The 23893-nt window shown below is 45.7% G+C and overlaps 1 protein-coding gene across 1 annotated transcript in view; it reads right to left on the bottom strand.

Moving 5' to 3' along the window:
• The window catches only part of LOC119963623 (sodium channel protein type 2 subunit alpha-like), a 210744-nt gene that overhangs the window by 76783 nt on the left and 110068 nt on the right, over positions 1-23893 (bottom strand). Inside the window, exons 18-20 of the mRNA XM_038792953.1 lie at positions 14542-14814; positions 9271-9324; positions 1806-1943 (exon numbers count right to left, since the gene is read on the bottom strand). Coding sequence (XP_038648881.1) covers positions 1806-1943; positions 9271-9324; positions 14542-14814 — 465 coding nt within the window. The remainder of the gene's footprint in view (positions 1-1805; positions 1944-9270; positions 9325-14541; positions 14815-23893) is intronic.

Raw genomic sequence — 23893 nt, 5'->3', positions numbered from 1 at the left:
ACATCTCTAATTTACAGCACTTTCCATTGCAATAGGTCAGGGAAATAAAATGGCCACGGGCAAGTCTAAAAAACAGCGGGTCCCACTTGTTCATAGGCAACTTTAAAATATGGACGAATCCTATATAAATATAATAGTTTCTGCCTGAAAACAACAGGTAACTAGATGTAACACTGCTGCCTCATGTTGCTCTATAATCCAACAGGAGCTCTATGGAAATAATACAAATTAAGGTCAACTCATTGGGCTGAATCACCATTGGATTGCCACTCCACTCTTTTTTGTTTCCACACAACGGCAGAGCTCCACATTTCTGGCCTGGAATTGCGAATCATACATCTTCTGCAAATGAGACTGGCAAACCTCGCGGCCAGGATATTTATACCCCTCAAGTTTAGATGCAACCCGTCCTTCTTATGCAGGTCACACCTGCCCCGGAAGAACTCCCAGTGGTCCAGATAACTGAAACCCCCCCTCCTACACCAGCTGTTTAGCCACGTGTTTAGCTGCTTTAACTTCCTATTTCTAGCCTCACTGGCACATGGCACAGGTAGTAATCCTGAGATTACAACCCTAGAGGTCCTGCCTTTTAACCTTCTGCCTAGCTCCCTGAACTCCTGCTTCAGGACCTTATGCCCCTTCCTGCCTATGCCGTTAGTACCAATATGTACACTGACCTCTGCCTGTTTGTCCTCCCCCTTCAGGATGCCCGCTACCCATTCGGAGACATCTTGGACCCTGGCACCAGGGAGGCAACATACCATCCTGGAGTCTCTTTCACGTCCACAGAAGCGCCTATCTGTGCCCTTGACTATAGAGTCCCCTATGACTATTGCTCTTCTGCGCTTTGACCCTCCCTGCTGAACATCAGAGCCAGCCGTGGTCTGCTGCTATTTTCCCCTGATAGGCTATTCCCCCCAACAGTATCCAAAGCGGTACACCTGTTCGAGAGGGGGGACAACCAAAGGGGATTCCTGCACTGACTGCCTGCCCCTTCTGGTGGTCACCCATCTCTCTGCCTGCACCTTGGGTGTGACCACATCTCTATAACTCATATCTATGACGCTTTCTGCCAACTGCATGCTCCTAAGTGCATCCACTTGCTGCTCCGACCAAATCACGTGGTCTGTGAGGAGCTGCCATAGCTTACACTTGCTGCAGATGTAGTCGACCGGAACGCTGGAAGCGTCACAGATCTGCCACATCTCACAGTTGGAGCACTGCACCCCGCTGAGTGACATTTAAGCACTAATTAATTAATTTAAAATAAACACTTGAATTATTGTTAGGTTGAGTTACAATTAACCATATGGCCCTGACGCTAAATGATTTTTACTGTAAAATTAAATGCTAAATACTGATCTCTGCACTCAGGTTTAGTTCCTCCACTGTCTAGTTGATCAATTAGAATTTTTTTGCAATATTATTTTTTTTTCAAATTTAACAGATTCCCAACCAGCCAATCAGCTCACAGCTTTACGTTGATGTCACTTAAAGTCCCCCCCGTCCCCCCCACACACACACACAATTTGAAAAGGGACTAAAAATAGACACAAAAAACCCCAAATGATTGATGGCAACTCTCCGAAGCTGATTGGAGGTTTTTAGTGACACTTACTGCAATCAAACAGGATGGGGAGGTGAAGGAAGAGAAACTTTCAACCGCACCATTACTCATGTTGATGGTTTACAGATATCATAATGAGTGGATTGTTTCATCCACAGATAAAACAATTATCAATCTTCAGAACAAATAGAAAAGAAAAAGGAAGATTTCCTCTTTTACAATATTTTACAATACTCACCCTTTTATGCATGGTGTTAAAATTATCAATAATTATACCAATGAAGAGATTTAGAGTGAAAAATGTTCCAATGACAATAAAAGCTACAAAGTAGAAGAGGCTGTATGGATTTGCACCCATTTCTGGCTGAAGGTCAATCTGCAGAAGACATTACAAATGTTAGTATTTATCGCCAAGTGAAATTGTCAAAATTTACATTGTAAGTTTTAAAAAATCCTTCCAATTTGCAATTAATTTCTTCTAAATGGCAAGCTGTTGATATCCCCAATTATTGGCAATCATGAATTGTTTGATGTAGAGATTGCTACTCATCAGTTTCAGCTACATGACCAGATTGTAATGAAATTGTATCTTTCAATGCAAACTCCACATAATTCTAATGTTAAAAAACATTTTGTCCGCTGTCTCATAATTGGCACATTAGGAATAAAATAAGAATAACTTTCAAAGATAAATAGCATCGCAGAGACACCTTGGGAGATCCCGGAGGATAAGTTTCTAATCTGAGGTTGGGAATTTGATGCTGGATTAATTTCTGTGTCCAAACCTGCACTGCATCTGTGTTGATCAGGTGGCACAATCTTCAAGATGGGGAAGGCGGTAGCATGGTGGCAATGTCAGTGCAGTAGAGGGCTCAGGCTAATGCTCTGGGTTGGAATCTCACCACAGCAGCTGGTGGAATTTAAATTCAGGATATCGGGAATTAAGAAGCCAGTCTCGGTAATAGTGACCATGAATTGATTATTGTAAAAACCCATCTGTTTCACTAATGTTCTTTAGGAAAGGGAATCTGCCGTCCTTATATGGTCTGGCCTACATGTACTACAGACCAACAGCAATATGGCTGATTCTTAATTGCCCTCTGAAATGTCCTAGTAAGTCATTCAGCGGTGACAAATCACTATGAGTTCCACAAAATGTAATGAAACCTCAGAGACTAGTCAAGCAACAGTCTGACATTGTCATACTCACAGTATCATACCTTACAGACAATGTTCCAGGCACCACGATCACCATCCCTGGGTATGTCCTGTCCCACTGGTAGGATGGACCCACCAGAGGTGGCACAGTGGTATACAGTTGAGAGAGAGTTTCCCTGGGACTCCTCAACATTGATCTTAACCCCATGAAGTCTTATGATATCAGGTCAAACATGGGCGAGGAAACTTTCTTCTAATTAACACATTCCACACTCTCTCAGCCTCACCCTCACCTTGCCACACCATCTCAGCTGAGGGTGGCAAGGCACAGAATATACTCTAATGGGGGACTTCAAGGAGTGGTTCAGTAGCACCACTACTGACTGAAGAGTGCAGGGGGGGGGGGGGGGGGGGCATGCCAGCAGCACCACCAGGCATACCTAAATATGAGGTGTCAATCTGATGAAGCTACAACACAAAACTACTTGCACGCCAAACAGAGGAAGCAGTATGCTATAGATAGAACTAAGTGATCCCACAACCAACAAATTAAATCTAAGCTTGCCCCATCCAGTCATGAACAACTTACTGTCGGAGGAGGCTCCACAGATATCCCTATCCTCAATGAGGGGGAAACCAACCACATCAGAGCAAAATATATGGCTGAAGCATTTGTAACAATCTTCAGCAGAAGTGATGAGTGGAGGATCCCTCTTGGCCTCTTCCAGAAGTCTCTAGCATCGCAGATGCTAGTCTTCAACCAATTCAATTCCCTCCTCATAATCTCAAGAATGACTGAAGGCACTGAATACTGCAAAGGCTATGGGCGAAATTCTCCGCTCACGCGAAAAATCGTGAAGGCAGTCGTGAACTCGACTGAGTTTCACGACGGCCTCGGAGGCCGCTCCTGTCATCTTATTCACCCCCACCCTGGGGTCTAGGAGCGGCGCTCCATAACTCTTGGCTGCTGGGCCTTGACGCTTGCGTCAAGGCGGCGCGCCGAGAATGACGCGACGACGGCGCCTATGTGACGTCAGCCGCGCATGCGCAGGTTGGCCGGCTCCAACCCGCGCATGCGCAGCTGATGTCACGACGGCTCCAACCTGCGCATGCGCGGTTGCCGTCTTCCCCTCCGCTGCCCCGCAAGACATGGCGGCTTGATCTTGCGGGGCGGCGGAGGGGAAAGAGTACGTCGCTTTGAGATGCCGGCCCGATGATCGATGGGCACCGATCGCGGGCCAGTCCCCTCCCGAGCACGGCCGTGGTGCTCACTCCCCTCTCCGTCCCCCACAAGCTTCAAACGGCAGTTTGGCGCCATGTTCACGACGGCAGTGACCAGGTGTGGTTGCCGCCGTCGTGAACCGGTCGGGAACGGCAGGCCACTCGGCCCATCTGGGCCGGTGATTCTTCCGAGCAAGGGGTGGGAGAATCGCGGGGGGCACCAGGGGGGCGTGCCGTGAGTCTTCCGGCCCTCTCGATTCTCCCACCCGGCGTGGGGAGCGGAGAATCGCACCCTATGTATGGGCCCTGACAACACTCCAGCAATAGTATTGAAGACTCATGCTCCAGAATTATCTGCACCATTAGCCACACTTTTCCAGTACAGCTACAACACTCGCATCCACCCAACAAACTGGAAAATTGCCCAGCTAGGGCCTGTCCACACAAGCAGGAAAAGTCCAACCCGGCCAATTACTGTCCCATTGGTCTACTCTTGATCATCAGTAAAACAATATGTGTAATTGACAGCATTATCAAGCAGCTCTTTCTCAAAACCAACCTGCTCATTGATGCTCAGTTTGGGTTCCACCAGGATCACTCAACTCAATACAATTGTAGTTCAAATACGGACAAAAGAGCTGAACTCATGAGGTGAGAAGTGATAGCCTTTGACATCAAGGTATCATTTGACTGTGTGTGGCATCAAGGAGCCTGAGCAAAACTGGAGTCAATGAGAATCAGCGGGAAATATTTCTGCTGGTTGGAGTCATGCCTAGCACAAAGGAAGATGGTTGTAGTGGTTGGAGGTCAATCATTTCAGTTCCAGGACTTTATTCCAGGAGTTCCTCAGGGCAATGTCCTTTGCCCAAACATCTTCAGCTATCATCAATTACCTTCCTTTCATACCAAGGTCAGAAGTAGGGGTGTTCACTGATGATGCACAATGTTCAGCACTATTTGCGATTCCTAAGATATTGAGGTAATATGCAGCAAGACCTGGACAATTGGGCTGACAAGTGGCAAGTAACATTCACGCCATGGAAGTGCCAGACAATGACCATCTCCAAAAAGAGACATTCACTGGCATAACCATTATCAACATCCTGGGTGTTGACCAGAGACTGAATTGGACTGGCCATATAAATATCGTGATTCAAAGAGCAGGTTAGAGGCAGGGAATTTTGTGGCAAGTGAATCACATCCTGACTCCCTACAGCCTGTCCACCAACTACAAGGTACAAGTGTGATGGAACATTCTCCCATTTGCCTGGATGACTGCAGTTCCAACAACACTCAAGAAGCTCAACACTATCCAGGACAAAGCAGCCCGCTTGTTTGGCACCCCATCCAACACCTCTAACTGCCACTACCTCCAAAACTGATGCATGCTGGAATGTGGTGACCAGGGGCTTTTCGCAGTATCTTCATACTTGTGACAAATAAGGTTATTATTATTAGTGGCAAAAGTGTGAACTAACTAAAAGATGGATTCCAGCAAATCACCAAGGCTCTAAATCACCAAGGCTCAAAACCTGCGACCTCTACCACCTAGAAGGACAAGGAAACACCATCACCTGGACGTTCCCCTCCAAGCCACATACCACCCTGACTTGGAAATATATTGCCGTTATTTCACTGTCTGCTGGGTCCAAATCATCGAATTCCCTCCCTAAACCTCATTTAATGCAGCGATTCAAGATGGCGGCTCACCACCACATTCTCAAGGGCAATAAGGGACGACACAGTGGCACAGTGGTTAGCACTGCTGCCTCACAGCTCCAGGGTCCCAGGTTCAATTCGAGCCTTGGCGGACTGCCTGTGTGGAGTTTGCACTTTCGCCCCGTGTCTGTGGGGGTTTCCTCCGGTTTCCTCGCACAGTCCAAAGATGTGCAGGTTAGGTGTATTGGCCATGCTAAATTGTCCCTTGGTGTCCAAAAAAGCTTGGGTGGGGGTTTCTGGGTTTTAGGGATAGGGTGGAGCTGTGGGCTTGGGTAGGGTGCTCTTTCCAAGGGCTGGTATAGACTCGATGGGCCGAATTACTTCCTTCTGCACTGTAGGGATTCCATGATTCTGTAATAATGCTGGCTTAGCCAGCGATGCCCACATCCCATGAAAGAAAAATAAATTGGGCATGCGGGCAGTTCAGTGTCCAATTCGTGTTGCCTAGCTTTACCAGAAGATGGGAGTTGCCTGAAGATCATGAACATCAAAGGTACCTGACTCCACAATGGGGCCTGCCACTGCTTTGCAGAAGAGAGAGGGCAGCATTGTTGAAGGTTCCAGCAATGTCAGTGTCCACAGATGTGTCCCAACAGTGAACTGAAAGGCACTGCATGCGATTCGATACCAAATGCCCAGTGCTAATAGTTCCTCTTCAGAAATAAAAAACTTAATTATTCCCAACATCCAATTCATTTAATACAGATTATGAACAGTTGTGGCCCCAGTACTGATCCTTGCGGTATCCAGTAGTTGCAGCCTGCCATCCTGAGAATAACCTGTTTATCCCTATTCTGTTTTCTGCCTGTTAACCAATTCTCAATCCAAACTGGTATATTACCCTCAACCCCATGTGTTCTAGTTTTATTTATTAGGCTCCTGTGTGGAACCTTATCAAAGGCCTTCTGAAAGATTAAAATACACCCCATCCACTGATTCTCCTTTATCTATGCTACAAGTAACATCCTCAAAAAAAACCAAAAGGTTGGTTAAACATGACTTCCCTTTCATAAATCCATGTTGATTCTCCCCAATCATATCATTATTTTCTCAGTGTCTAGTTATCACATCCTTTATAATAGATTCTAACAGGTGTGTAGCTTTCTGTTTTCCCTCTCCCTCCTTTCTTAAATATTGGGGTTACATTTCTAACTTTCCCATCTTCAGGAACCTTTTCAGAATCTACAGAATTTTGAAACATAATCAATGCATCCACTATCTTAACAGCAACTCCTTTAACACTCTGGTGTGTAACTCCTTTGCTCGGGGGGATTTATCAGCCTTCAACCCTAATTTTTCACATCCTACATTTCGATTAATACTAATTCTTTCAGTTCCTCATTTTCACAAGTCCATTGGTTCCCTATTATTTCTGAGAGACTTATTCTGTGGGATTCTCCATTGGCACAATCCTCTGCTACGCCGGCAGCGAACCCACTCCCACAGGTTTCCCAATGGCATGGGGTGGCCACAATGGGAAGCCTCATTGGCCGGTTGCGGGAACAGAGACTCCCGCTGCTGGCGGGGGTGAGCCATGCCGGAAAACGGGGCTGGCGGGATGGAGAATCCTGCCCGTTGTATTTTGATGAAGACAACACAAATTAGTTGTTTAGTTTCTGTGCCATTTCCCTAATCTCCATTATAATTTCTCATGTTTCTGTCTGCAATTTAATTTGCCGTCGCTAATTTTTTCCTTTTCGCATAACGAAAGAAGATTTCACAATCTGCCTATACGTTGCTCACTCACTTGCATTCATATTCTCTTTTACCTTTCTTTATCAGATTCTTGGTTCTCCTTTGCTGTATTATTTTTTCTGACAACCTTATAAGCCTCTTCCTTTAATTTAATGCAATTTTGAACTCATTTTGATAGGCACATCACATTTCCTGTTGGGTGTTTGTGTCTTAGAGGAATGTACATTTGTCGCAGACCATGTAATAATTCTATAAACACTAGCCATTGTCTGTCCACTTTCAAATCTTTTTAATGCACTTTCCCAATTCACCATACTCAACTTGCCATTTTTATTTTCAGTTTCCTTTGTTCAGATTAAAGACCCTAGTTTAGGAATTAATTGTATCACTTTTGAGCTTAATGTAAAATTCTTTCCTATAATGGTCGCTATTTCCAAATGGTTCTTTGCAATGAGGTTTTAATTAGCCCTTATTATACTAAATTTAAAATAGCCCGATCCCTAGTTCAATATGCTGCACCAGTAACCCATCTCGTACACATTTCAGGAATTCATCCTCCATAGCATTACTACAGTACTAAACAGATTTATCTGCTCTATATGTAGATTGAAGTCACCCTTCATTAGTGTATTAAACTTGTTAGAAGCACCTCTAATTTCCTAATTTATATCATGTCCAACATTCTTACTACTGTTTGGTGGCCTATAAACAACTTCCACGAATGTTTGCTGCTTGCTGCTTTTTCTTAGCTCCACCCAAACTGATGTGACATCTTGATCTTTCGATTAAATATCCTCTCTCACTAGTGTACTGATTTTGTTCTGTAATAAGTGTTACCCCACTTCCTTTTCCTTTTTGGCTATCCTTCTTAAATGCTGAATATCATTGAATATTCAGTTCTCAGCCTAGGTCACCTCGCAGCCATCTTTTGGTAATCACAACCAAATCATAACCATTCACTTCTATTTTTCCTTTCAAGTCATCCACCTTGTTATGAATGCTGCATGCATTCAGATAGAGTACCCTTAACTTTGTCTTTTTAAATGATTCCATATTTTGATTCAATTTGATGCTTGCCTTTGCTTCGTCTGCCCTCTAATTTCACTTTAGTGGAACAACTTTATTTTCTGTAATGCAAGACACTTTGAAGTACAAATTATTATAACAATTTTGTGTCTTTTTCTTGAGACTATCAAATTCCTCTTTGCCTCAGAGACCCTTGTTACTATGGGATATAAGCAACCCATGCCCGCTGCGTTGCTTGCAGTCTTTTGCCATATTGTTTATTGTGGCCACGAGGACACACCCTGTGAAAATAGGAAATGGCGTGTTTGGGGGTGGGATTTAGGATTTTTGGTCATCTTCGGGATTTTCATCACAAAGGGGAGCCTCTCTATGGAACTGTGCCACATAAGCAATTAGTCCTCAAAATAGGAATAGGATGCAAGTTTCTGAACTAGACTGAAAACTGGTTGACATAGCCAGTATCATGTGGATTAAGGGTCAGTTCCGGAGAAGAGTCATATTAGACTCGATACATTAACTTTGTTTTTCTCTCTCCACACTCTGCAGTTTTCCCAGCATTTTCTGCTTTTATTTCAAATTTCCAGCATCTGCAGTTTTTTACTTTAATTTATCACAAGGATTATTGTTGGACCTTTTGCTGTTCATACAGTGTATATAAATAATTGGGAACTTGGGGATGGAAACAAGGCTGTCAGATGACACCAAGCTGGAAGAGTAAATCCAAATGATAAGCAAGACGCAAATCTAAAATAATGGAATCCATTTAGGTTAAGCATTTGGCTGGATGAATGGCAAACGGCACTTAATATCATCAAACCCAATAATGATGCCAAGGAATGAAAATAACCATAATAATAAAGGACACAAACACAAAAATAACCTACCCCACGAGTATCAGCAGCATTTGCCATAATTTCTAACCAACCCTCAAATGTAGCCTGTAACATAAAAAAAGATACAAAATTATGTGGTTAACATAGATCTTGTTCAGCATGTTAATATTATAACTGAAACTAATTTTTAACATGGAACTGAATTTCATAGAATCCCTAGTGCAGAAGCCCATCTTTTCTGCATTTTTGGCCCTTGGAACAAGCACTCTACTTAAGCCCACACCTCCACCCTATCCCATAACCCAGTAACTCTATCTAACTTTTTGAACACTAAGGGGCAATTTAGCATGGCCAAATCCACTTAACCTGCACATCTTTGGACTGTGGGAGGAAACAGGAGCACCCGGAGGAAACCCACGCAGACAAGGGGAGAAAGTGCAAACTCTTCATTATCAAAGTAATTTTACAGATCATTGACTTGAAACATGAACTCCATTTCTTGCTGTAAAAATGTTACCTGGCCTTCTGAGTATTTCCAGTACATTTGGTTTTTATTTCAGATTTTCAGCATCTGTAGCAGTTTGGTTTTGTAATTCCTCTTGGCACCCAAGTCCCAGTCTTTTGAAATGACTCTGCATTTGTAAAATGTTTTATTTTTCTCTGACTATGACATTCTGATCAGCTGCTTAAGCTACCCAGGTTAGGTATTAGATGTTGTCCTGCTGCAAGCTGTGGATAAGTAATGTGTACTGCCTGCTCCTGTGTAAAGTATGCTTTAATAACATCTGCACAGTTAAAAGGCAATAAGGAAAGCTAACATTCCAAAAGTACCCCTTTAGGAATCAAGCAGTTAAAGAAAATGATTAAATTCTCCATCCTTTCGTTTTCTTTGTCACTTGGATTGCTTGTTTTCAGTCTAGGGTTAGGGCCTATCGCCTCGTCCAAAGATAGACTTTGACAGAATATAACAACTCGGCTTCAAAGAGGCTTCCCAGGGTAATGTAAAATGTAGCAAATCCCACAAATTTCAAGTATGTGTCCAGTTTACATTTTGCAAATTTTCAGACGAACCACTCAAACCCAGACTGAACAGTCCAAAGCTTGGTGATCAACGGCTGCACCTAGGAGTGTTTGGACTTTGAAATGAAGCAACAAAAGTAAAACAATCAAATTTCCCAACAATGACATTGTTTACCCTTATTTTGAGATACTTTCTTCATATAATCCAATTTGTGCCCATGGGGACGTGATTTATATGGGAGTGCAAGCCCTTATTTTATTTACCAATAGCTTGGAGAAGGCAGAAGAGTGCAACAACACCAGTAATCTCGAAGGAAACAGAGTACAGTTTTAAGAATTGGGGAAAATTAAGATTAAAAAATAAAATTGGGATAAAATAAAAAGGGGAATTGATAAAGGCAGTTGTCTGAAGGGGGTTTTGATATGTGAATGAGCACACCAATGAAAAAAAAACAAGGGTTTACCAATGAGACGAGGGAAAAAGAATGGGGAGAAGAGGTACCTTCAAAGTGGAGCAAAAAGGAAATTGGTCCTTATATGCTAAAAGCCAGGTCCACAGGGAGGGTAGGTAACATCAAAGGGAAAGAAAAATATATCCATAGCACAATAACTGGAGAAAAGGACACAGTAGAGGCAACTACCATCACAGTCACACCCAGATGCGAAACACACTCTCCTCGGAAAACAAGTTATTGCGAAAAGGGCAGCTGATTAAAATCAAAAACCTGAACCGAAAAGGTTATGCCTTTGCTAAAACTGAAGACAGTTTTCCCAAATGAGGACAAATAACAAATATCTGCTGGATTTAGCTCATAGAGTTATATAATATTGGATGTTGTTTGGGAACAAGGTGTGTGTGAGAGTCCAGGAAACTTGGGTATTTGGGAACAGAGGGGTAACTTCATGTATTACTGTGTGTGTATTCCCATCAGTGTAGTTAAGTGTACTGTTGCAGTGTATTATAGTCCTTCTTGTCTTGTTTTTATTTAAAGTTAATAAATATTCTTTATTAATTGATCACAAAACAGTGACTTATCCTTAGTTTGCATATCTTTTTTCACATTACACCAAATTGAAAATATACACCATTAAGAACCGGTCTTCCAAGATACATAGACATAGAAGACAGAATCTCTACGGTGCAGAAGGAGGCCATTTGGCCCATCGAGCCTACACCAACCCTCTGAAGGAGCACCCTAACTTGGCTCACTCCCCTGCCCTATCCCTGTAAACCCACCTAACCTGCACAACTTTGGACACAAAGGGGAAATTTTAGCATGGCTAATCCACCTAAACTGCACATCTTTGGACTCCTTCTAGATTTTGGCATACCCTCGTAGTTAACATCACCAGGATTCATAACAACAGTGATGAGAGGATTAAGTGGATTAAAAACCCTCTCAGCAAAGAAAAACAAAGTCAATGATTAATAAAAGTAATTTCTCTTGGAATGAGTCAGCATTTAAAGAACAGAATAATTGATTGATTAATGGGGAATTGATATTTCAAAAGAAAGTGAATCTTAAAACGACATTCTAATGGTCCACTTATTTGGAGTTTACTGTCTACTATTACTGATGCCAGATTTTTGCTACCGAGGCAAATAGCTTGTGTTGAGAAATTTCCCCATTTGACCCTATTTTTGATCCAGGCAGGTGGGAATAGGATGGAGTCCAGCCCACCGATTCCAGAAGCGGATCTTAGGCGAACTCAATGACCAGATCATACTTTTTTCTAACCTACACCAGATGAGCTGTCAAACAAAGTATTCCAAAAAAATTTTTTTTTAAACTCTCGCTAATGGCATCAGTAAATTTTCATGTTTAAGGAGTGGGGGCATTAAAAAAACTTCAGATCATGACACTTAAATAAACTTATTGCCATTCAAGAGCACTTATGTCGATTTCACAAATTTATGACTCCCACACTGAGGAATTGGGGGTGGGATTCTCTCAGCCCGGGGCCGGGCCGGAGAATTCCTGCGACCGGCACGAATCACGCCATGCCACCCCAACACCAACACACCATTCTCTGCAGAGCGGAGAATCGGTGCCACTGGCGCCGGCGTGGTTTGCTCGGCACCAGTCGGGGGCCGCTCTACGCGGGGCCAGTCAGGGGCCGCTCTATGCGGCCCCCCCCCCGGCCGATTCTCGGCTCGGGATGGGCTGAGCGGCCGTCGTAAAATAGCCGAGTCCCACCGGCGCCGTCCACACCTGCTCTCAGCTGGTGGGATCTCTGCGTAGAAGGGACGGGGGGGGCAATTTGTTGGAGGGGGGTCCAACTCTGGGGTGCGGTCTCAAATGTGGCCTGGCCCGCGATAGGAGCCCACCGATTGGTGGACCGGCCTCTCTGGCTGGGGGCCTCCTTTCTTCCGCGCCGGCCCCTGTAGCCCTGCTCCATGTTGCGTCGGGGCTGGCAAGTTGAAGGGAGTCACTGCGCATGTGCGCGTTGGCGTGGGTGTCACTGTGCATGCGCGGACCCCGCGGCGCCCAGTTGACGCTGGGATCAGCAGCTGGAGCGGCGTGAACCGCTCCAGTGCCATGCTGGCCCCCTGTTGAGGGCCAGAATTGCTGATCCTGAGGCCATGTTGACACTGTTGAGAAGCGCGACGGCGTTTCCGACGGTGTCAACACTTAGCCTCACAATCACAGAATCCCGCCAAGGCGTCTTGATGAGTAAAAATGTCTCCTGGATTTGTGGCAAACATTTAACCCTCAACTCATACCAGCAAAGGGATTAACTGGTCATTTGCTTTTTTGTGGGGCCTTACTCTGCCATGTTTGCCTACAAAACGACAGGGATTCATTGGTTATAAGTATTTTGGGATGACTTAATGAAATGAAAAAATGAAAATGGCTTATTGTCACGAGTAGGCTTCAATGAAGTTACTGTGAAAAGCCCCTAGTCGCCACATTCCGGCGCCTGTCCGGCGAGGCTGGTACGGGAATCGAACCGTGCTGCTGGCCTGCTTGGTCTGCTTGAAAAGCCAGCGATTTAGCCCAGTGAGCTCATGAATAAAAAAAAGATATAAATTCATTTTTTCTTTGGCAAATAGTTTGGGAACACCTTGAGGAGGTAGTTACCGCATTAACACCTGCTGCAGGAGAATGAACCCAGAATTTTAAACAACATTGACCTGACTTAAAATGGGTTGCTCAACAGCTGAAAAATGCTTTGGATTTTTTGAAGCTGTGAAAGGCTCTTTACGGACTCAGAACATGAGGATGAGGACTGGTTAGCTCAGTTGGCTGAATGGCCAGCGGGTGGTTCAGAATAATGGCAACTGCATGCTTTCTTCTCCTACCCATAAATGGAGGGCAATGGCAAACCACTACAGACAAAAATTGTAATGAGAAACAATTCAGGATGAAGCACCAGCAGACAAGGAGCCAAAAGAATGACATGCCTTTGGGCAGAGTACATATTTTTATTTTGCACCAGATTTAAAGCTAATTGAAAATAAGGCTCGATGAAATTAACAATTTTAGTAACACCCAGGTGTAATACGGGTGCCACGTGGTGAGCACTGCTGCCTCACGGAGTCAGGGACCCTGTTTGATTCCGACCTTGGGTGACTATGTGGAGTTTGCACATCCTGCCTGTGCCTGTGTGGATTTCCTCTGGGTGGTTCCAGTTTCCTCCCACAGTCCAAAGATGTGGTTAGGTCGATTGGCCATGCTAAATTGCCTTAGTGTCCAAAGATTAGGTGAGGTTATGAGGAAAGGGCAGGGAGTGGGCCTAGGTAGGTGCCCTTTCGGAGGGTCGATGCAGACTTGGTGGGCCAGATGGCCTTTTTCTGCACTGTGGGGATTCTATGATTTGAATATGCTTGATGATTTTTGTTAAATTTTGCCATTCTATAGGGCAACATGGTGGCGCAGTGGTTGGCACTGCTGCCTCACGGCGCTGAGGACCTGGGTTTGACCCTGACCCCAGGTCACTGTCCGTCTGGAGTTTGCACATTCTCCCTGTGTCTGTGTGGGTCTTGCCCCCACAACACAAAAGATGTGCAGGGTAGGTGGATTGACCACAGTAAATTGCCGGTTAATTAGAAAAATAAAAAACATTTAAAAAATTGTCATTCTACAATTGTAAGCACTAATGTCAGAATCAAAATTTTTGCATAGTTTCCATACTGTACTTTGGGTTGTCATATGAAAAAGTTCACAAGTTCCCCAACCTCGTTTTTAATTTACAGTTGTTATACATTTCTCTCACAAGCTTTTCTAAATTATGGTTAAATACAGAACATCTTAAGGCATAGATTGAAGGTCCTCAGCAAATGTATTTTTGCTTACTTACCACTTGCAGGAGAGCCATGTAAGCTGCTAGTACGTTATCAAAGTTAATCTTGGGGTTGACCCACTTGTACCCAATATCTTGATATGCATCACATTCGGATCGATTATTTACAATATTCAGGGGAAGACGAACATTATTTTCATCCACACACTGAAAGAAGGTTCCACCAAAGATCTGAACACCAACAATGCCAAATATCAGCCAGAATACAAGACATACGAACATGACATTAGAAATCGATGGTATTGAAGCAACCAAAGCGTTAACAACAAGCTGCAAGACAAAATAGAAACAGTAAATTGTATATTCTGCAAACTGAACAAAAAGAAATTAGTTTGACAGTAAATCGTCACTGTATAAAATTAACAAGGATTTATTTCTTGATTCACAGGGTGTTGGTGTTGTTGATTAGGCGAGCATTTGTTGCGCATTCCTAATTTCCCTAATTGGAATAATAATGATAATTGGCTGTAACTTCTGGTGGACTGGCAATTGAGTCAGAATGCTATTCCGCTCATAATTACTTACCTTGAAATCCAGTCGCTCCCATTCCATCCAACTTTCCGACTCAGACTGGGCGAGATCACCTCACCGCAGCGGGGTCCCGAGGCCCACAGTTAAGGGCAGCTCAGTCGAAGCTAAGTAATCACGGCCCTTTTTTTTTACAGCACTAGTTGTAACTGTAGAGGTAGAAGGTAAGTGGGCAGGATTGGGGAAGGATGGTCTGTTGGTCTGCAGGGGATGGGTGGTCTCAGGACGTACAGTTGGGGGTTTTCAGTCAAGGGGAGGTTGCAGTTTGGGGGGTGCGGGGAATGTATTTGGGCGGGGGATTCTCGTGAGGTTCAGGGGACTGGGCGGCTAATGGGGTCAGGGTCATCGAGGGGTCCTGTGGGGGCCAGCGCTGTGTGGTCCCATGGGGGACTGGGAGGAGAGTGGGTGGGGGGGGGGTCAGGTATATCATTGGGGTTTGGGGGAAGGTCAGTACTATAATTACCCAGAAACTAGAAGTGGTTTTAATTCTTCAAAATTGTTTGGGTACCTATTGCTGCAAGACAGTCAAAACCATCCAATGTTTGTGATTTAAATCTCATTTTCTGATGGTTCCCAGTGCAGGATAATGGCCCATAGAAAGTTTGAACGTTCTGGGCAACTGCCATGCATTGCACGTGGGTCTCTACACCTCCATCCCACATCAGGATGGCCTGAGAGCTCGTTGCTTCTTTCTCGAAAAGAGGGCCGGACAATTCCCACCCACCACCACTCTCCTCCGTCTGGCTGAACTCGTTCTATCTCTCAACAACTTCTCCTTTAACTCATCTTAGAACATGTGAGTGGGGGGTGGTTCCCCAGCATGATTCAGGGGTAACCCCCAAATACACTGCCCTGGAGCTCAGAAGATATGGGCCAATGTGATTCAAGCTTTTTACTAAACAGTGCTACATGTGTATCATTGTAGTTCAAATATGTGTCATAGAATTAGTACGCCGTATTAAAAAAAGATTTATAATGTGACCATTTCCACAAAATGTTTGATATATAATTTGACATAAGTAAATGAAAGGTAGCTGTCTACATTTATTAAGCTATCGTAAATGGATATCAAGGTCCATTTAAATTCCTTTTGACCCAGCAGTAACTGGGCAGAACTGGAGTTAAAATCTGCAGGGAACATTTACAGCACTATTGTTCCCTCATGGACATTGTAGCACAGATGTTTTCTGGACAGTGAGGCTGATGTGTAGTGGAGCCAGAAGCTTTTTTTAAAATCTCCTGAGCAAAGGAGCAGCCACAGATCCTCTGCCGCTCAACCTCTGCCCACATAGCCTCATCCCTGCTCAGTGCACCATTCACCCTTTCACTCCTGCTCAACAACCTGAGAAATACACTTAGCGATGATGTAGATGTCTCTAACTTTTTTTTCACTGGCTGAGACGCAACACGTAAATTTTCTAATGGAGACAGGTGAAAGTAGGTTCTGACAGAGAAAACCGAGACTCTGCAAAGTGTAGTACGGCCGGCAGCGATTCACAGCTGATAGATGGGCCGAGTTCCCAGCCCTTTATGGCTGTTTTTACGAACGGCAAACACACCTGGTCTGGCCGTTCGTAAAAACGACCGTAAACACTCGCATTTTATAACCATGGCACCGATTGGCACGGCAGTATTTGTCCTTCCGCCGCCCCGCAGTATCCATTCGCGGGGCGGCTGAGGGGCATCCCGGCCCGCGCATGCGTGGGTTTCGCGCAAATACGCGATGACGTCATCCGTGCATGCGCGGGTTGGAGTCTTCCAATCCGCGCATGCGCGGCTGACGTCATATGACGCGTCAGCCGGCGCTAACTCGGGCAAGCGGGCTTAACGAAATTCGTTAAGCCCGTGATGCCGGAGCTTACGGCGTCGGGCTGCTAGCCCCGACCGGGGACCAGAATCGGTTCCCGGTCGGGAAGGGGGGGGGCTGGCGTCAAACCCGCCCGGATTTGACGCCAGCCTTACGATTTCTCCCGGTTTGGGAGAATCGCGCCCGTAGTCTCTGGTTGCAGAGGCTGTCGACTCAGTTCTTTGCTGAGTGAGCCACCTACTCTGGAAGAATGTTGAATGGGCATCATACTTATAATGATGATGTGGAGATGCCGGCTTTGGACAGGGGTGAGCACAGTAAGAAGTCTTACAACACCAGGTTAAAGTCCAACATGTTTGTTTCAAACAGTAGCTTTCAGAGCACTGCTCCTTCCTCAGGTGAATTCATCTAAGGAAGGAGCAGTGCTCCGAAAGCTAGTGTTTGAAACAAACATGTTGGACTTTAACCTGGTGTTGTAAGACTTCTTGCTGTACTTATAATGAAGTACTGAAGAATCCTGAATCAGCTGGCAATAACGGCAAGAGTCACAGTGACATTCAATGCCTTGGGCGGCATGGTGGCGCAATGGTTAGCACTGCTGCGTCATGGCGCTGCGGACCTGGGTTCAATCCCGGCCCTGTGTCACTGTCCATGCGGAGTTTGCACATTCACCCTGTGTCTGCTTTGGTCTCACCCCCACAACACAAAGATGCGCAAGGTAGGTGGATTGGCCACGCTAAATTGCCCCTTAATTGTGAAAAAAAATTGAGTACTATAAATTAAAACAAAAGTTCAATTCCCAAATCAATCCCAATATCGGGGATGGGTCGACACACCATAGTACTACCAATTGGACAAGTTGTGCAGATAACTTATAGCCCTTTTCCACAGACTTAGGTCCAATGTAATTTTGGTGTGAATGGTGAATAGTGTGAAGGGTAGCACGGTGGCGCAGTGGGTTAGCCCTGCTGCCTCACGGCGCCGAGGTCCCAGATTCGATCCCGGCTCTAGGTCACTCTCCGTGTGGAGTTTTAGGGGCTGGTTTAGCACAGGGCTAAATCGCTGGTTTTGAAAGCAGACCAAGGCAGGCCAGCAGCACGGTTCGATTCCCGTACCAGCCCCCCCCCGAGCAGGTGCCGGAATGTGGCGACTAGGGGCTTTTCACAGTAACTTCATTGACGCCTACTCGTGACAATAAGCAATTTTCATTTCATTTCACGGCTGGAGGAGCTGCTTTCACCTTCAATATCTTGCGACTTGTATGCATACACCCAGGTCCACTGGAATTTAGCTTGCATTTCCGAATGTGGTGTCATTTATGCCCCAAATTCCGGCCACCTCCACCAAATCCTTTTGCCTCAAAAGGATTTCAGACTAATATTTGATTCAGCTTAAACTATTAAAGCCAGGTTCTGAATCAATTTGTTTTTCTGTAACTTGATTTATATTGTTGCTTACTGTAGGGGTATTGCGAGAATTTAATCAGTTGACTGTAATGCTTACCAGCACAGAGCAGCGGTATATTCTACCTCTTTTCGGGCTCAGTCAACATTCTTCAGCAGTACATTGAATTCAGGGTTACGTAGATTTTATACGATGAATCGAAGCTCCCAGTAATACCTGTCTTTCTCCAGGTCCAATGAATGAATCGTCAATATCAGCTTAGAATGCTGCTGATCTGTTTGCTCAAGCACCAGATTACCAAACCAACCTCTGGCAAACCTGTGCAGTAGCACTTACTATTCTCCTTGGTGAAATGTTGACCTTGATACTTAGCCCTCATGATGACTGGTGGGTGAGAGCTGGCATCAAGGGCTTAAATTATCAAATGCAGAAATAGCGATCCTCACCTGCCACACATGCAGTTTTATATCAGAGGATATTGGGAGGCCTAAGAGTCACATCATAGAGAGTCAACCAAGTCATTAACATATGCTTCCACAGTGCAATTGGGTGGTCGATTTAAAATTCACTGCTGCTGCACAGGTTTGCCAGAACATACCACTGCTCTGTGCTGGTAAGCAATACCCAGTCAGCTGATCAAATTCCAGCAATGATCCTACACAAAATTGAGGCTCTCGCTAGTCTGTGTTTACAGCTTTGGGTTTACATTATGTATGATGTACTTATATGGGCAACTTTGACTTGACACTGTGCAAAAAGAAACTCTACTAGTAGATTCACAGTAACTTAGTTAGGAAGCTTTTAAGCATTGCAATGGGTTTACATACATGTCCGATATCAGGCTGATCAAAAATAAGTAAAAAGGAATAAAGCTGAAAGTGAATTGTGGCCAATCTGATTATTACTATTCATTCCATATTCCAACCCCATTGGAATGAAGACGGCAAGTCTGCAAATTCCACCAAAGACAATGGGCGGTATTCTCCGCTCCCGATAAAAATCGGGATGGCCGTCGTGAAATCGGCCGAGGTTCACGACGGCCTCGGGGCCCGCTCCCCGCACCTAATTCACCCCCACCCGGGGGGCTAGGAGCAGGCCTCCGTCTTTCCTGGCCGCGACCTCGTCGCGCCAGAAATGACGCACAAAACAGCGCATTTGTGAGGTCATCCGCGCATGCGCGGGTTGCCGGTTCCAACCCGCACATGCGCGGATGACCATCGTGCAGACAGCGCGAACCGCACATGCGCGGTGGCCGTCTTTCTCCTCAGCCGCCCGGCAAGACATGGCGGCTTGATCTTGCCGGGCGGCGGAGGGGAAAGAGTGCGTCTGTTTTGGACGCTGGCCCGACGATCGGTGGGCACCGATCGCTGGCCTGTCCCCTGCCGAGCACAGTCGTGGTGCTCCCGTCCCAATCGGGCCCCTAGATGCCCCAAAAGGGCATCTGGCACCCGTTTCACGAATGCAGCGACCAGGTGTGGTTGCTGCCGTGTTGAAACGGGCGTGAAGGGTCGGCCGCTCGGCCCATCGGGCTCGGAGAATCGCCGTTCGCCGTGAAAAACGGCGAGCGGCGATTCTTCCGAGCCGGGGGGAGGCGGGGGTGGGGGGGGGGGGGGGGGGATCGCTGGGGGCGTCAGGGGGGCATGAAAAATGTCGGGAGGCCCTCCAACGATTCTCCCACGCCACGTGGGGAGTGGAGAATTCCGCCCAATGGGCCCTGAGTGTGAGAGACCCTACATCTCTTGTCCGATTCACGAAGCATCTATGACAACCATCAGAGTCATTCAACTGTTGGAGATGGACCACAAAAGACTAATTGTTTGGCAAATGAGGCCCTGGTTGAAGATACCTTGCCAGACATGAACTAATCAATGAGCCATAAAACAGTAAAAAAATATATACAAGTTCAAACAGTACAACACTAATTTTGTGTTGGAGAAACAGGGTACCCTCCCCTCAGTATCAACGTACAGGGAGTGGGGGTGGATACTCTGATTATTAAAACAGTTCACAACACATTTCTATAAAATACAAATGGTACAATCACTAAACTTTGCGCAGGAGAGACCAGATACCCTTGCCTCTGTACCAACAGAAGGACAAGGAAGGGGGTTGGTGGGGAGAGAGGGGAAAGGAGGGTGTTGGGGAGGGAGAGAGTCGGGGTGTTGGTGGAGGGGGGGGGGGGGGGCCCAAGAGGACACTGCCTGAACTATCTACGCGGCAGAAAAACAAAAGAACCTTCAATTATGATGTGCCAGATTCCGGGAGTCCCCCAGAGAGGGTGAGGGATGACACAGTGTCAGGCACAAGTGAGCCCTGCACCCCACTGCAGAGAGCCTCATGTGCATCCTCCGTACCCGACACTGGGTGGCTGACACCCTTCGGACAGTTGCATTCAAGTTACGATTGGGATATATGACTGTATTTCAATTACTGGCAGCTGGAGACAATGGTCACATGACAAGCCAATATCCATTGTGTGTTTTGAGCACATGCTCTCTCTGCAGAACCAACTTGTAAATTTTGGGTCCTGCCTTCTATTGTTGCTTCCCTCTCCATGTGCAGCAGACAGAAATTTTAAAGAAAAAACTCAATTCCATGGCTGTGTCTCATAAAAAAACAACAAACTTGATCACCTACATCTTTGGATCGGAAATATCAAGACCATCAAAATTGGCCTGACACCAGCTAAATCATCAAACTATGAACTGCATGCTCTTTTACATTTTTCCCCCCACTTAGTCTAATTTGACAAACCTATCTTTCCTTACTCTGTAATTTGCATTTGTGTGTGAGAAAGTCAGTACCTATTTTGTTCTTATACTTGTATTGGTTTTAATTAAGTCAACATCTTTGGTTAACTCAAGAAAATATGTCTGATTGATCTTTTATGATCACAGTGCAAACAATTAAATACCATTGAATTGGCAAGTATAACCATTTCAAATGCTTCTCAGCTTTTTGGCTAAGGTCAAGTGTCAGATAAAGCCCATAATAAGGTGCAATACCATTTCTTATCAGTTTGGGACCGGGATTCTCTGCTGGCGGGATTCTCCGTTATACCGTCGGCTGGGGGTTTCCCAACGGCGTGGGGCTGCCCCACAATGGGAAACCCCATTGACCGGCTGGCGTAACAGAGAATCCCGCGTACAGTTTTGAAACTGACAAAGTGCTATAATTTTGCTAGATACAGTAAACAAAGCAAATTCTCTCCTGTAATATTTTTCTTTTGTACTCCTAAAATTTCCTGATTTATCCCATATTTTTGGGTTAGTTATGTTATTAATGCAATGTGATAAAGTTAGTGTGGAAATAATTTAATTTCCATTCTTAAGAGCCCACAGGAGTGTTATAAACTCCTGCCGATCTCCCTCAGAGCCAAACATGCACAAATCAGTTGTCAAATTTGGAACAGCTTTTGCACAGCCAACAAAGAGAAAATTACATCATGTCCCAGAGCTGGCTTTATTTCCCTGTAAATTAAATTTTTAAAATTGTTTTCTTAGGAATATACATGGCAGAACATCTGCTACAAAAACATCTGGACTTTGAATATTCTTTAATGCTTATTCCCAAAGCTGAGCTTGAATCTTGAACCTTGGAGATGATGAACATATTTTTCTATCAACTTTTATAACATTCAGTTCTCCTTTGATTAAAAATCATGAATAATGTGTCCCAGTATCAACACCACTGCCCATCCTGGGCCCTCCACCAGTCCCAATCCCTCATACCCCATTTCTCGCAGTATCAACACCACTGCCCATCCTGGGCCCTCCACCAGTCCCAATCCCTCATACCCCATTTCTCGCAGTATCAACACCACTGCCCATCCTAGGCCCTCCACCAGTCCCAATCTCTCGTACCCCATTTCTCGCAGTATCAACACCACTGCCCATCCTGGGCCCTCCACCAGTCCCAATCCCTCATACCCCATTTCTCCCAATATCAACACCACTGCCCATCCTGGGCCCTCCACCAGTCCCAATCCCTCATACCCCATTTCTTCTAGCCCCAGTCCTTGCCGCGTGTTCACCATGCCCTCCAACCTTCCCCTCTCTGAGGCTGAGCGTGCTGTTCTCAGCAAAGGACTCAGCTTTGTACCCTTACGCCCCCACCTCAACGAATTCCGGGCTCAACATGATGTTGAACTCTTCTTTTGTCGCCTTCGTCTCCATGCCCATTTCTTTGGGCAAGAATCCTCCCCCCGTTCCACTGATCCTTTCAAGTGCCTGCAACATTCTGCCTCCAAGTGGACCCCCCCGCCAGGACCATTACCTGCCCTCGATCTTTTCATTGAGAACTGTCAACGGGACATTGGCCATCTTTATTTTTCTGCCCCCCTCACCCATTCCAACCTCTCTCCTTCCGAATTTTCTGCTTTTCACTCCGTCAGGTCTAACCCCGGCAAACCTGCCGACAAAGGGGGTGCTGTTGTCGTCTGGTGCACTGACCTCTACCTCGCAGAGGCCGAGCACCAACTCTCAGATACTTCCTCTTACCTCCCCTTGGACCTTGAGCAGACCACTGAACATCAAGCCATTATCTCCAACACCGTTAGCGCCCTCATTTCCTCCGGATGCCTTTCCCCTACGGCCTCCAACCTCATAGTCTCCCAACCTCGGACAGCCCGCTTTTACCTACTTCCCAAATCCACAAAAAGGACTGTCCCGGCAAGGCCCATTGTGTCAGCATGCTCCTGCCCCGCCAAACCTATTTCCTCTTATCTTGACTCCAACCTCCCTCCTCTGGTCCATTACCTCCCCACCAACATCCGGCATTCCTCTGATGCACTGCGTCATATTGACAGCTTCCAGTTCGCGGGCCCTTACCGCCTCCTATTCACCATGAATGTGCAATCTCTCTACACCTCCATCTCACACCAGAATGGCCTGAGAGCTATTCTCCTCTTTCTCGAAAAGAGGCCTGGACAATTCCCAGCCACCACCACTCTCCTTCGCCTGGCTGAACTCGTTCTATCTCTCAACAACTTCTCCTTTAACTCATCCCATTTTCTCCAAATCAAGGTGTAGCAATGGGTACCCGCATGGGTCCTAGCTATGCTTGCCTTTTTATGAGATATGTGGAACATTCCTTGTTCCAGGCTTACCCGGGTCCCCTCCCACAACTCCTTTACCGATACACTGCTGACTATTTTGGTGCCGCTTCATGCTTTCGTCCAGTCCTGGAAAAATTAATCAGCTTCGCTTCCAGTTTCCACCCCTCCATCACTTTCACCTAGTCCATCTCAGACACATTCCTGACACTTCCCTTCCCTTCCTTGATCTTTCTGTCTCCATTTCCGGCAATAGACTATCTACTATTATCCACTACAAGCCCACTGACTCCCACAACTATCTGGACTACAGCTCTTCGCACCCCACACCCTGTAAGGACTCCATACCTTTGTCTCAACTCCTTCGCCTCCGTCACATTTGTTCCAATGATGCCACTTTCCAAAATGGTGCTTCAAAAATGTGTTCCTTCTTCCTCAACCATGATTTCCCACCTACAGTTGTTGACAGGGCCCTCAACAGTGTGCGGTCCATTTCCCATGCCACAATCCTCGCCCCTCCCCTCCCTCCCAGAACAAGGATAGAGTCCCCCTCGTTC

The sequence above is a fragment of the Scyliorhinus canicula genome, chromosome 3, assembly GCF_902713615.1.
Source record: "Scyliorhinus canicula chromosome 3, sScyCan1.1, whole genome shotgun sequence".
Lineage (NCBI taxonomy): Eukaryota > Metazoa > Chordata > Chondrichthyes > Carcharhiniformes > Scyliorhinidae > Scyliorhinus > Scyliorhinus canicula.
Note: the sequence above shows the minus strand (reverse complement) of the source record. Positions and strands in the feature narration are given on the sequence as shown.